This window comes from Rattus norvegicus, chromosome 4 (assembly GCF_021556685.1).
Source record: "Rattus norvegicus strain SHRSP/BbbUtx chromosome 4, alternate assembly SHRSP_T2T, whole genome shotgun sequence".
Classification (NCBI taxonomy): Eukaryota; Metazoa; Chordata; class Mammalia; order Rodentia; family Muridae; genus Rattus; species Rattus norvegicus.
This window is the reverse complement of record NC_141537.1, coordinates 31,459,879-31,474,177: the sequence shown is the minus strand read 5'-3', so window position 1 is coordinate 31,474,177 and position 14,299 is coordinate 31,459,879. Positions and strand designations below refer to the sequence as shown.

The window sequence follows — 14,299 nt, the reverse complement described above, 5'->3', positions numbered from 1 at the left end:
AGAGAGAGAGAGAGAGAGAGAGAGAGAGAGAGAGAGCGCTGTGTATTAAATGCAGTGGACACAGGCGTCTGTAAAAGCTAGCCCTAAGGCTTGCAGATGGGCGGATGGTGTCAAAACCAGAGTCAACAAGTAATACAAATGAACAGGCACAGGAGTAGAGAGTGCAGTGTTTGACAGTGTGCCTTTTTTGAGGCAGGGGTTTATTTTATTATTTAATCCTGAATGAATGGTATTTCCAATGGTAGAGATTTCACCATAGTATTACATTATTCGGGTCTTGTGTCGGCCATCGAGTGCTTTGATTGTGGTAAAATATATCTGTGGTACTAGTTCACTACCATGTGCCTAAGTTCTTCTTGTATTTAGGCCAAAGGTGGCAATACTTGTTTAGAAATACAATTTTTAACTATTTTAACTGGTTGGTGTTCCACCTTAAACAGTCCACTAGTATAAGCTGTCTCATCTCAGTAGTGTTTAGTGGGTCCACTGGGGTGTTTGACCATCCCCACACTGAATTTCAGAGCATTTCCGTAACCCAGAGAGAGACTCAGTACCCACTCATAGTCTGTCTGAATTGGGTTATAAACAACAGAATTCGTTTCTTATAGTTGGGGGGGGTCGAGGAAATACAAGGTAAGGTTCCAGAAGATCTCATGTCCGATGAGGGCCACTTTCTCCTAGGCCACCTTCTCAACATATTTCACAAGACAACATGGTGAGGGTCCTTGAAGGACTTCCCTAAGGACACTAGCTAGCCAGCACCAATCATGGTCCAGCTCATGACCAAAGGCCTTACTTTCTGACCATCACTTTGAAGGTAGGATTTAAAGCATAGGAATTTCTCCGGCAGGTAAATATTGTGCCTGTAGGATAGTTGCCACCCAGTGAACCCCAGTTGTAAACAACCACATCTAGCTATATATACCTGTTCTTTAGTGACTGGACGTGTTTACCCACCATAGTAGCTTCATAGGTTGCCTGCCTGTGTGTACTTTATCCTTCCTGTGCCTGATGGATACTCCGTCATCGGCTGTTAGTTCTTTACGTAGTCTTCAGATGCTGAACATTTACATTTTTTGCTACTTTTGCTTATTAGGAGTGATGTGCTATGGCCACTCATACCCAAATCTTTATACAGATGTGTTTTCGGCTCTATAGGGTATACACCTAACTATGCCTACTTCTTTTTTTATAATTCTCTTTCTTCCACTTTAATAATCCACGTCGTACATTTTAATTACATAAGCTATATCTAAAGTTGATTCTCCTGGTGGCTAGAGAGATGGTTCCGCAGTTAAGAGTATGGACTGCTCTGGCAAAGTACCTGAGTTCAGTTCCCAGCACCCCCACCCGGTGGCCTACAATCAATTGTAACTCCTGCCACAGAGGATACCATGCCCTCTTCTGGCCTTCAGAGGTACCACATACTCATGCACGCGCGCGCGCGCGCGCACACACACACACACACACACACACACACACACACACACACGTTCGCGAGTGCATTCTGAGTGGTTTTTAAAACACTGCAAGTGTACAATCCCACTGCTGCTCCCACGTCAGGTTCAGTCTTTCTTCAGATGTCTTACACCAGGCGTCTCTCATCTCTGCACTCATTGAGTCCTACTTGAGTCCTTCTCACCTCTCTTGTGTACTGACCTGACAGTCATACCCCTTGGCCTAGTCTTATCCCCTCTTGGCCAAACGAATCTCTCTAAGTCATTCCTTCTAAGTCACTGTCCACGGAAGCCACAAAGAGCCCTCTACCCACTCCCTAAGCTGTTTCCTCAGGTAAGTTAACTTCTGTCTGGAAAAGAGGGCTAATCAGGTCACTTCCGCATCGTTCGTAGATTTTTAAGTGATCGCGTGAAGTGTGGGGCTTCGTCAGTAACTCGAGACAGACGTCTCCAATTTTTTAACCACACAATTCTTTATCTTCTTTCCAATGGGAGCAAAGATTCTTGTGGTGAATATGTGTGTTCATAGATAAATGTTAACATTCTAACAAATTTGTTGTATGTATAAATTGACAGTGTAGTTCAAGTAACGTATTTGGATTCTAAATACTATGGTTTAATTCACTTTTATTTAGGGGTGTGTGTGTGTGTGTGTGTGTGTGTGTGTGTGTGTGTGTGTGTGTGTTTCTATGTGCACCATGTGTGTGCAGGAAACCATAGATGTCTAATAAAAGCTTTATGTTCCCTGGAACTAGAATTTACAGGCAATTGTGAGATGTGTGTGTGTGTGTGTGTGTGTGTGTGTGTGTGTGTGTGTGTAGAGAGAGAGAGAGAGAACGAACCAGACCCAAGTCCTGCCAGAGTAGCACAGATCACTGAACCACATCTTCAGTCCCTCTGAATGCTTTATATATAAGCATCCATAATGCTCTGCAATTTTAAATATGGTGGATGTTCGCGGCAAGGGTTTTCATGTGTACCTGCCAGTGCCTTATGTGCTTTATGTGCCTTATGTGCCTTATGTGCCAGTGCCTTACATGCTAAGTGGATATCACTCAATTAGTGTTTATTAAGCAAATCAATTATGGGCTTTCATGTTGAATCTGTTGGTTTGAATAGCTGCTAATTATAAAGTGATCCGTTCGTTTCCTTAGTAACTCTAGAAAGGAGTATAGAGCAAGTATAAAATAGGAAGATAATTATTTTTGAGAGGTCACTATCGGGGCCTGGAAAAATCCTACCCACCAAGGGAAGGCAGCAGCTGAAGTATGACCTCAGTTCAAATGCAGGCTCCAGAGGTGTTCTGTAGGGTGACCCCCTGGCTTCCAGGCCTTGTTGGTACAATGAAAATATTTATAAATGAAATCTATCATCTCCTTTATGCATGAATCATTTCCTTTCTGTGACAGGCATGTCAGTGAACACTCATGCACTAGGGAACACCCCGCTGTTCACCGAGGTTCCATATCTGTGTGTTCTTTTCTAGTTGTTTGTTTTAAGAGGCATTAATCTGACGTCGGCCCCTTCATAATCTAACCCTGGAGAACTTGCTGATAACAGCCTCGATATGTGGAGATCAGAGCTTTCTGTAAAACTGTGTACAGGAGAGATGGTTTTTCCAGTTCAGAATGCTGAGCTCCCTTTAGAAAACTCAGCCTTTCTCCCTGATGAAATTCCCTCTTTCTTTGATTAGGTATAAGATCTTTAGTATGTAATGTGTTGTGACCCAGATAAAGGACTGCTGGTCTTAAAGTACTATGTGGTAATGTGTAAGCTTTTTCTTTCTTGGTTGATTTTTTTTTAGCTCTTGAAACAAGGTCTAACTTACAAGGCCTGGTCTGGCCTGGAACTCCCTATGGAGGCTGGCCTCAAACCTGAGTGCTGGAGTTACAGGAGTGGGGCACCACATCCAGCCTCTCACCCTGCATTTTCACCATCTGAAGCACTTTGTCAGCCAATATAATATTGACCAGGAGCAAGAGGAGTGTGTGTCTGTGTGTGACTTTTTATAGATGCCTCTGCCTCTCTCTGTCTCTGTCTCTCTTTGTCTCTGTCTCTCTGTGTGTGTGTGTGTCTCTCTCTCCCTGTGTGTGTGTGTGTGTGTGTGTGTGTGTGTGTGTGTGTGTGTGTGTGTTGACCACTTCTAAATCTGTTTTGAAGCTGGGCGTTGTAATATATGATAAAGTATCACTTCGTGGATCCTATGAAGTAGGTGTTATTATCTCCATTCACAGATGAGTCAGCTAAGAATAAAACAAGCCAAGGGACTTTCCTAAAGTCATTTGGAGAGAAATGATTGAGTTGGGTGTTTCCAGAACAGTCCATACCAGTCTTTTCTTCAGTCAGCAAAGATCCTATTTAACATTAGTCTGGGAACATAGCACAGTGGTAGATTGCTTGCCTAGCACTTGTGAGGCCTTGAGTTTAATTACTAGCACCACCAAAACAAATTTGTGTGTGTGTGTGTGTGTGTGTGTGTGTGTGTGTGTGCATATGTATTTATGTGTGTAAGTAGGTAGATAGATAGATGATAGATAGATAGATAGATAGATAGATAGATAGATAGATAGATAAAGTAGGTAAGTAGGTAAGTAGGTAGAGATTCATTTCAAGAAATGAATATGAGGTAGATTATACACATATAACCACATATGCACAGGGCTGATGAATAACACAGTTATGGGTAGCAGAATTACTTTTATATTATTTTAGTTTTAGTTATGCTAGCATTCATGAAACAGCTGTGGTCCCTTTTTGTGAGAGATGGCGAGGGTGTTTTCGGCAGCCTGTGTATGTGTAGGATTGAAAAGAATAAAGTTTGATTGTTCTCCATGCCCCTGAGTTGAGCCATAAGTGAAGAGTCTGCATATCAAGCCATGACTTAAAGAACTTGGGAAGGACCAGGCTGGGGCCTGGGGGAGGAGGAGGGAGGAGCTGGTGCGCCCATGTTAAATTGACAGTGGTCGGTGACTTTGTGTTGTCATATAGGTAATTGGAGGATGTATTATTAAGGCAGTTGTAACAAGCTGAAAGAAGAGAGCCACTATAACGACTAAGGGAGTTTTAGGACACAGTTATCCTTTAGAGCTTCGCAAACACACAGTAATTTGCAGGAACCCCTTCTCTTGCCATGGAGAAAAGTGAGCCCAGTAATGAAAATGAAGAGGGGCCACCTGTCAGCTGACCTGCATCTAATCAAAAGGCCAGCTCGAGGCTCAACTGGTTGATCCAGTTTAAATGTTTAGCAATGTATCTTAGAGTACAGGATACAATAAAAAGACTGAATGATGCTTGCAAAGCTCCTGAGGTTGGCTTCCCCCTGGGCTCCCTTGACGAATCACTTAGGATTTTTATTTGCAGGTTGAATTAGTTTTTAAACCAGCTATTTTAAAAGAAAGAAAAGAGGTGAGTATAGATGAGTCTTGTAAAGCAGAAGTATCTTTAGCTGGGTGGTAGGAAGGGCAGAGTGGAGATTAGGAACGGACCTCGTGAAGAGGCAGCGGGTGTCTTCATGGTGCTGCTCTGTGAAGGCATGCTTCAGCAGTTAATTAGAGGGTTGCCTAAAGTGATCGTGGTTTGTGATGACAGTAATATAATGTAGGAAACTTGCGATCTTTGGTAATGTTCTAGGTAATAAAAAATGATTTTTTTTCCTTATGTATGTTAATCTTAGGAAGTAGCTATCTTTGTATTATATGACAATGTGTGTACAAAAGAAGTATCTTTGACATTTTGAAAAGTAGACTTCAGATTTGCTTCTTTCCATGGGGTATCTCTACTGCTGATTTTACCTTTAAATGATTTATTTAAAAGAACTAGCAGGTCTGTGATCAGACGGTAGATGGAGAAAGAGGTAAAATGGGTTTGCTCTGTTGGCCCTTCCTTTTGGGGGGAAATTACACCAGTTTTTTCTCTTGTGTGCCACTGGGTGCCATCAGACATCCCTGTCCATCCTCATTCTTCATGCGGGACCTCTCCAAGGTTCCTCTGGGTTTCTGGGACACACAGGCTTTCTCGGGCCACGCGGCGAAATAGAGTTTGAGGCTATATGGGCCCCATCTGATTTGTCTCTGTCTGGCCCCCTTTACTTCTTTCTGTCATTCTATTTATCTGTCCCTTCAGCCCTCTGCTTCGTTCCTCCCAGCTCAGGTCTTTGTCAGTAGGAAAGATGCAGCCAAGTCATCTCATTTCTCCTGGCTCCCACCCCCACTCCCACCCCCTTCTCTGTCAGTCAGCTGACCCGTTTCCATAGCTATAAAATGTCACCTAGGGGGCGACATTAAACCAGAAAACATGCTCTAAAGTCTCTGTCCCTTGAGGCTGGACACAGAGATAGCACAAGTGGCTGTGGAAGGCCTGGTCAAAAGTGCTGAGTTCAGCGTCTACACACACACACACACACACACACACACACACACACACACACACACACATACACGTGGTTTATGTCCATACTTATCTGAAACATGCTGTTTGAACATGTTTAACTTGACTCAAGCGTGTCATTTGAGGATGCCTAGCACAGCAAAAGGAAATAACCACTCAATTACTACACTCAGCACGCACCCTTTTGTGTCTCCTCAGAATACACAGACTGGCCTCTGAGGTCTTTCTAAACCCGATAGCATCAAAGAAAGACTATGTCCTGAGGTCCTATACCTTCCTTGCCTCCTCTCTCCAGGTCCCACTTCTGCACATCAAGATTCAAGCATGATGCCACCATTTATTCTCGCTATCCACCACTCTCCCCGTGTGCGTAGATGGCCTTCTGTAGACTTAAACCAGCTCACGTGGACTATTCAAAATTCCCTTGTAGAAACTAGATTGTCCTAACATTTCCATCACATTTATAATTAGCGTCTTGACCTCTTCCCTCCAGCACGTGCCCATTTTCACTGTCTATTGATGATGTGTCTGCATCCAGTAAACCATTTTACTGGCAACTGACATTTCACTGCTCAGCGACTCTGTGTAACGCAAGACGCAAGCCAGACCGTATCTGCTGCAAAGCCAAGTGACAGGGTTCAGGGTCACGTTATGCACCAGATTTCTCCAAGGGGATGACACTCGTTCATTCTGGTACCCTGAGTTTCTGCGTCAGAGAAATTTCAGTCTCCACAGAGGACATTATCCTGAGTGTTCACAGAACAGGAGCTGTCACTGAGGCCCTGGTTGTTGCACTTGTGACTAAAGGAAGCAAGGGCTAATTAAAGATGGCAGGGCACCGTTCATCCTGTAGACCAAATCCAGCTGATAAGTACAGATAAGACCAGAGCAGAATACCAGGCCTGTGTGCCCCCTGATGGAACACGCAGCGGTAAAATGGGCATCCCCCCACCCCCAGAATGTCATGGAAAACTTCGCTGGGATAGAAGAGAGTCAAAAAGTCGGGGGGCTCAGTTTCCATGACCAGTGCTGATCCGACCTCCCCAAAACCTGCATATTGAAAGCATTTAACCTTCAGGACAGGCCACTAGATTAGGAGGTGGGTCCTTCACACATATTAGAGCTCAGCCAAGACAGGCCAGAGAAGCGCTTTCTCTTTCCACTGGGTCTCAAGGAAGCAAGAGGTGGGCTGTCACCTGACCCATCCTCCCTAACCAAGAGGAGTCCGTTCTGTTGTGTCTATGCCCCTTCCCTGGATTACGAGATTCCGTTCCAGCTGCCTGAATAGACAAGACACACACCCCAGAACAAGAGATAGATAGGCTTATTATTTTAAATAGTTCTGTAATACTCAAAGTAATTTCTCACCAGCCTCTATGGCCGCCCATGTTCATGAGAGGTGCTGCAGCTAGCGCAGTTACCTACCACAGAATCAGCTCACCAAGACCACTGGTACTCCTTCCTCTCCGTGTATAAACCTAGTTGACCTGGGACCCCTGACATTCAAGCCATTCGAAACACGGGTTTACTAAACCGGGGGTCAGTTATGTATTCCTAATTCTCACAATGCCATTCAGACTTTGCTTTCATAATGTCATGATTTACTCAGATATTAAGCAAACGTTTTGGGAGAAAATAAAAATTAGTTCTAAAAACTGTGTATTTGGTACTTTGAACAACACAAATTAAATATGTACAAAAGATTGGGTCCAAAAGGCGTGGCTTAAGGATCCAAGATGATCATTTTCTTACTCTGATAGTTGTAATACTACCCTTAGACTGAGTAGTGTTTTATAAACAGCAGGACTTTATCGTGCACTGTGCTTAAAGCTGAGAAGCCTAGGGTAAAGCCAGCAGGACCCCTAGCTAGTGAAGATAAGATGCTCTGCTTCCAAACGGGGAGGAAACACATCTTCCCTCCTCTTAGAGCATCCGTCCCATTCCCTCCACCTCTTCCCAGGGTTGCCCGACACCCACACTCGAACCGTAGCGGCAGCAAGTGGGTGTGCAGTGAGTGTTAGCTGGTGGGTTGCTTTGTTTCTTGTTGAAGTGGAGCAAGAATTTAAAGGCTCCGTGGAAATTCAGAGAGCAATCTGATTGCAGGATCCCATAGCGCTAGCTGGTGAAATGCCAGGATCCTCTGAATTACCCCCTCGCAGGGCCCCCTGCTGCTTCTCCCCAGTGGCTTAGCTGCAGAGAACTGAGCTGAGAGAAAGGATTCCAGCATAACCAACATAACCGTGAGATGCTCCACTCAGGCTTCAGGACGCATCTTCCCCTTTTACTTGGCTGTTTTTTGAGACCCGTTAAGGGCTAGTGTGTAGCAGCCTCAGTAATGGAGTGCACTCTTCTAATATGTGGGGTTTGTTGCCATCAACACATGCACACTTTATATAATTTAATATATGATAGAGTAAGAATATAATTCTTGATGGTAATCATAGATATTTTAAGTAGATTAGTATTAACAGAGCCAGTTACAGTGGCTTGGCACTAGGGAATCTGAGGCAGGAGGATGGTGCGTTTGAGGTTACCTTGAGTCCATATAATGAACACCAGGCAAGAGTGGGCTTTGAAGGGAGAGGCTCTGACTCAAAAATATACAAAAATTAAAGGAGAGTTGAGATTTACCTGTGTGCTACAGATGTGAGGTTATAATAAATAATGATAACTGTGTGTCACTTAGGGGAAAGAATTAGGGCAAAACTTACGGAGGAAGCTACAGATGTCCTCACCCTCAAAGGAATATTTGGTCTACTTGGGTAAACACCAGAAATGTCACAAAGGGAGTTTATTTCATTGCCCATGAAATGGTTGCTGTAGATAAGGACAGCTTTGAGTTCAGGACAGGGCACAGTTGCCTCAGAACATGTGACGGTTAGCAGCTACAGTACCAAGGGAAAGGAAGTTGAATGCCCCAGGATCCGGGATAGATAAGAAAGAGGCTTGCAAGGAAGTGCCCTGGGTGTGAGCCTCGGGACTCCCACATACCTTTAGTGGGAGGCTCAGACCAAGATGGACTCCGCCTTATTGCAAACTTATGCTGAACTCTAAAAGCTGGGCCTATAGACAGTGCGGTAGCCTTGTGGCTGCAAATGGCTGCAAGCACGATACAGTTCTGAACATGGGATAGCACAGCAAACAGGACAAGCCCTGCCGCAGCAAGGGAAGTACAAAGAAAGCCTCCCTTGACCAGAGAGGGACGATCACATTCTTCCTCCATCAGGAAAGGGCATTTTGCTCTCTGATGAACAATGCTAATAATGACAGACTGTTGGGATGTGATTTCAAGAAATGCCTGGTTTGAAGATGTTCTCTTTTTCTTGCAGGCCTCTTTTTCGTGGAAGTTCAGACGTGGATCAACTAGGGAAAATCTTGGAGTAAGTAATACTTAAAAACCGTCCACCACATGAGACATTTGCCGTGGCTTTCCTCTGATGTTCTTCTTTCTCTCCTGTCTTTTCTTGCTCCAAGCTGCTGCTGCAGACAGTCTGACTGGTTGTGTGACAAGCGGGGACAAGGTAGAAGAGCTGTGTCACGTGGGGGCCGGTCACGACGCATAGCCTCGATGCTGTGCCCTGAATGCTTTCGTGCTGCCTGGGTGGGTCTTTGCTGCTTCTCCAAGCTTGGCTGAGCTCTGAGAGCCCCCCGCTCCATGGTGCAGATGTGTTATCCCGCTTGCAATCGCATCAAATTTACCTCTCGTAAGAGATGGGACACTCGGTGGCTTAGGACCCCAAAGACCAAATAGACCTACATCCAGTTCCTGTTGAGAATCCCCGATTGTTCCCGTTCGTTTTGTTTTGCATTCCACAGCCGAGGACAGAACGCTAGGCAGTCACATCGCCCACCCCAGAACACCAAAATAGGGAATGAAGGGTAGGTTCTCATCTTAGTCTGTGGCTGAGAAATTTGTGAGAGGAAGTCACACGAAGGGCCCTACAGTGGGTTCACTGCACCATGCCCAGCTCTTAATTTTTTTTTGCCCGATTGATGGAAGGGGCTCCAGTTTCTCCGTGCAGTCTGTTCTCGGGCTCACCCACCGCTTCCGGCTGTCTGTTCCATCACTCTCCAGTGATTTGCAAACTTCATTTGTACCTACATGTTTGTGCATGTGAGGATGCGCGGGCTTTCATGTCACTAGAATGTAGCCGGGGCCTCTCTTCTCGCAAGGTGTGCTGCGTGGCATCCCTTTTGGATGTGGGCTTTTGCCCGGTCCCCACCCCAAGAGAGGTAAAAATGGAAAGAGATGGGGCCCTGGCTAAAAATCACCACCGCTAACACTTTTATCAGTCTCCATCGCAAGTGCTTTTCATGGAATTTAAAACCCTCGGCCCTCATCCAGCTAGTGCCCCTACAGAATGGCCTGTTTAACTGTGACTGCTCAAGCCTGGAACCCAACCCAAAGCTGAGGTTCTCTCAGGAACTGGAATCTGTTCCCAGTGCTTCGAAACTGAAAGAACATTCTCTGGCTTTGATTTGTACATTGGGGAGGTGTTCTGTTTTGTTGTTGTTGGTTTGGTCTGGTCTGGTCTGGTCTGGTCTGGTCTGGTCTGGTCTGGTCTGGTCTGGTCTGCGGATTTCCCAGGCCCAGAACCTCCTCGACTGATAGCCCTACAAAGTGGACACTTTCTCTGCCAAGCTCTTGTTACCCTGCCTGTGCATGGCAAACCTCTGTCGCTAACCACTGGACTCGTATAATTTCCCCTGAGACTGTGGAACGTGTCCTGTACCCATGCGATCGGCAAAGAGGGATCCGGGAACGTAAATGTTCTAGTATGGCCCTGTCGAAAGGAAAGGGCGATCTTGGTGGCATGTGAGACCATCACTGGCTCTCTCTTCCTCATATCTCATGGGATTTCCTAACCACCTCCAGCATACAGTCCGTGGACCCTCAGACCATGAAGCCAATGTGGTAGGACAGAAGGGACATTTTGCCTGTCCCGTGGGAAAGCCTGCGTGACTTTTGGCCAAGGCCTGACACTCCCACGTAGCTAGCAGGAAAACAGCTAGAAATCCTTGTGTGTTTGGTGCCTTTAGACTACAACTCCATGGACTCTGGCTTTGCTTCATTTCTCTGCACGGCGCTCCCGACAGATAAAGGGACAATGCTGCACCCTAGTGTCACTCACTGCTAAACCACTTAAAAGATTACTTCCACCACAGCTGTTGATAGATCCTGTGCCCTGCCGGTCGTCTGACGTTTCTATACAATGGAGTACAGAGAACCGAGACTGGGCGAACGGCGTGTGACCTAGGCAGGCGTCCTCCTTCCTCATTCTTCTGTCTCTCCATCCCTGCAGTGAGGTGGCACTCCTGACCTGTATGTCTCTCACAGCTTTTTATAGGAGTCAGAAAGGACAATAGGCTCAGCCTATTGAGTTTTATTTGTATGTATGTATGTATGTATGTATGTATGTATGTATGTATGTATGTATGTACCCATCGTGCATTATGTGTAGTTAATACATATTTACATATCAGACAGACTGTTTCTCTGAAACTGTTTGGCTTCTGATGGCTCTATTCGTAAGATTTCAAGTCTATGGGTATGTTCTGAGCTAATAACACTCAGGAGGCTGAGGCAGAAGGATTCTGAGCTTGAAACCAGCCTGGGATGCGTAGTGAACACCGTCTCAAAAGGAAAGATGCTGTCAGTAAAGTGATTTAAATTCTAGGCACCATTATAATCGGCTGCTAAGTGACGGATGATGAGGATGTACTAAATAAAGCCCTTGTATAAAAGGGAAGACATTTCAAACTGTCTGTAAGAAGTCTTCTTTCCTCCTCTGCCGTATCCCGTTCTTTCCACACCCATCCCTGGGTTACCTTTCATGGTTATCATGATATTTTTACCCCTTCGTTGCCCACTATAGACCCAACAATTGTATGTTGCCCGAGTTGTGAGTTTGCTCATCGATCCAGGAAGTGTATCCATGGGTCTTTGTATGCCTGAGGACTGTGACTGTCTGCAGATGCCCAGTGGGGACAAAGTTAGTGTCTTGCCTCAACACCCGGGGGCATGTGCACTGGCAATGGTGAAGCTGTTCTTTCCTGGGAGGTCTGTAACCTGGGCTCTGTAAAGGGGAGGGAACAGTGGCAATGCGCTGTAGGTCCTGTGACATTTACTACCTCCCTTCCTAAAAGATGCTTATGACCACGCCTTCTGGGCCTGCGCATCAGGAAGTACAGAGCAGGACCTTAATTCAGGCCAGCGCCATTTAATTGCTATATATCCTGTCCACTGTTTTTTCAGTTCAGAGTTATTACACAGAGTCAGTGCACGGTCCAAATACACTTAGCACCTATACATAAACTATAAGTAATACTACATGTGGATAAATCACATAGGGCCACCTGCTTACCATTAATAAGTAACAAGTGGATATTGGCTGCATGTACTGTGTTCCAGGGACTATAATGTCCCGTTTCAATAAATTACTGCCAACCCTCGTTGTAACCAGCAATTACCACTGTCACGTACATAAAGACACCAGAGCTCATAGTCATGTAATTTGTCCTTACCTGTCAGTTAAGTGCAGGTGCTGAGTTCAAAGCCACATCTGCCTCTTTCCAAAGCATGAGCTCCTGTTACGGCTTGCTGTTTCCTCCACGTTTCTGACCCCAGGATGGTAGTCAGGGGAACTCTAAATGATCCCCCTTTTAACTGACTGTATTTCTCACTCTGAGAGACTGTTACACGGTGCTTGTATAAAACAGGCCTGATGTACTTCTTAACCCTACTATTGAGTCTAATTTATGTAACGGTTTAGAAAAATTATGCTTTAACTTAAGAGCCTTAGCCAACGTAATGCGTGTAGTCGTAAGCCGAGCTGGTTGAGCTTCGGGAAAACACGTCTTCACAGAGCTATTGTATCAGAACACAAAGCAAAGCTTCAGATGTAGGTGAGGGTACTGTATGTCCAGGTGAGCAGCCTTCTGAATAGCAGACCCTGCCGTCAATACACCCGGACTTACACCGTGGGGCACACCCCGCCCCATCGCCACGCCAGGACTTACCCCTGGCTACAGAAGTGCCATTCACATGCACCCCTTCCATTGGGCATCTGCTGCGTCTGTCAGACTTCCCTCGGTGAAGCTTGTGGTGGTATCCCCTGAGTTTGTGCGGTGTGGCAGTAGGGTAAATGAGAAGTCCTTTCTGTCACAAGGTGAGGTTCTCCCCATGCTGCCCTATAGCATTTGCCCGCTCTGAGCTATGGTAAGGAAGGTCTCCGCGTGCTTACTAGTGCTCACACTCCCGTCTGGTTCTTCTCTAGCGTCATCGGACTCCCAGGAGAAGAAGACTGGCCTAGGGATGTTGCTCTTCCCAGACAGGCTTTTCACTCCAAATCTGCCCAACCCATCGAGAAGTTTGTGACAGACATCGACGAGCTAGGCAAAGACCTCCTTCTGGTAAGTTCCTGGAACGTTGTCGGCTTGTGCCATTGGGACAGCATGACAAGCAGTGTTTCAACCCTCAACCACGTGACATGGGAGGCTGTACTCTTTTCAGTGGATTCTGTTTCCTGCTGGTGGTTTTCGATTCCGCACTGTCTTTCTAACCCAGCTCTCAACGCCTTATTTTGAAGGCGTATTTGGACACAGAAAGACTCCAGGTTCCTTGGGCCTAAGCTTCTTGACACGAAAACTCTCGTTTCCTCCCTTAAAGTTTCGTGCCACTTGAAGCAACGTGCTAGTCACATCTTTGCAAAACTCTCCCCCCAGAGAACCAACTAATGATACTTGTAGTGATTGATTTACTGAATAAGTATTTTGTGTGCCATTCACATATAAGATATCCCATTAAAAACTAAGATCCTAGAGCTGGAGAGGTGTCTCAGCTCTCAAGAATATGTATCATTTTTGCAGAAGGTCCAAGGTCAATTCCCAGGACCTGTATCAAGAAACTTACAACAGCCTGTAACTCCAGCCCCAGAGACAATATTTGGGCCCCACAGGCACCTGGGTTCATGTACACATTCCTACACACAGAGACACGTATACTCATACTTAAAATGAAGGGGTTTCTTTTTCCCTTTAAAAAAAAACAAGCACCTTTGTATTTTGAAACTCAAACTCCTCATTGTGCATAATGTCCCTCCTTCAGACACAGAAGGCCCTTCCTTGTCACTGCTCTGCTCTTGGAGTCAGAGCCCAGTGAGTAATAAGTCTGTTATTAACCTCCTGAATTAGGAGCGTGTACTCTTGATTCAGACTGCGGGCCAATCAAAACATGTGTGTGGAGGTTGGGGATATAGCTCAGTGGTAGAGCGCTTGCCTAGCAAGCACAAGGCCCTGGGTTCGGTCCCTGCTGCCAAGGCCAGAGAGGCAGCAGAACCTCGAGCCATGTTTCCTCATGGAGGCAAATAGAAGCATGATCGAAGGCCTAGGTCAGTTATGTGGTCAAGGGCAACCTGAAGAAAGGTGAGAGAGACTCTTCCTCCCAGCCTGCCGAA

The 14,299-nt window shown here is 45.7% G+C and overlaps 1 protein-coding gene across 2 annotated transcripts in view; it reads left to right on the top strand.

The window, feature by feature from the left end:
• Cdk6 (cyclin-dependent kinase 6) overlaps positions 1–14,299 on the top strand; it is a 192,320-nt gene that overhangs the window by 168,286 nt on the left and 9,735 nt on the right. For both annotated transcript variants that reach the window (NM_001191861.3, XM_087655548.1), the window contains 2 exon segments: positions 9,173–9,223; positions 13,121–13,256. In NM_001191861.3, the coding sequence (NP_001178790.1) occupies positions 9,173–9,223; positions 13,121–13,256 (187 nt within the window).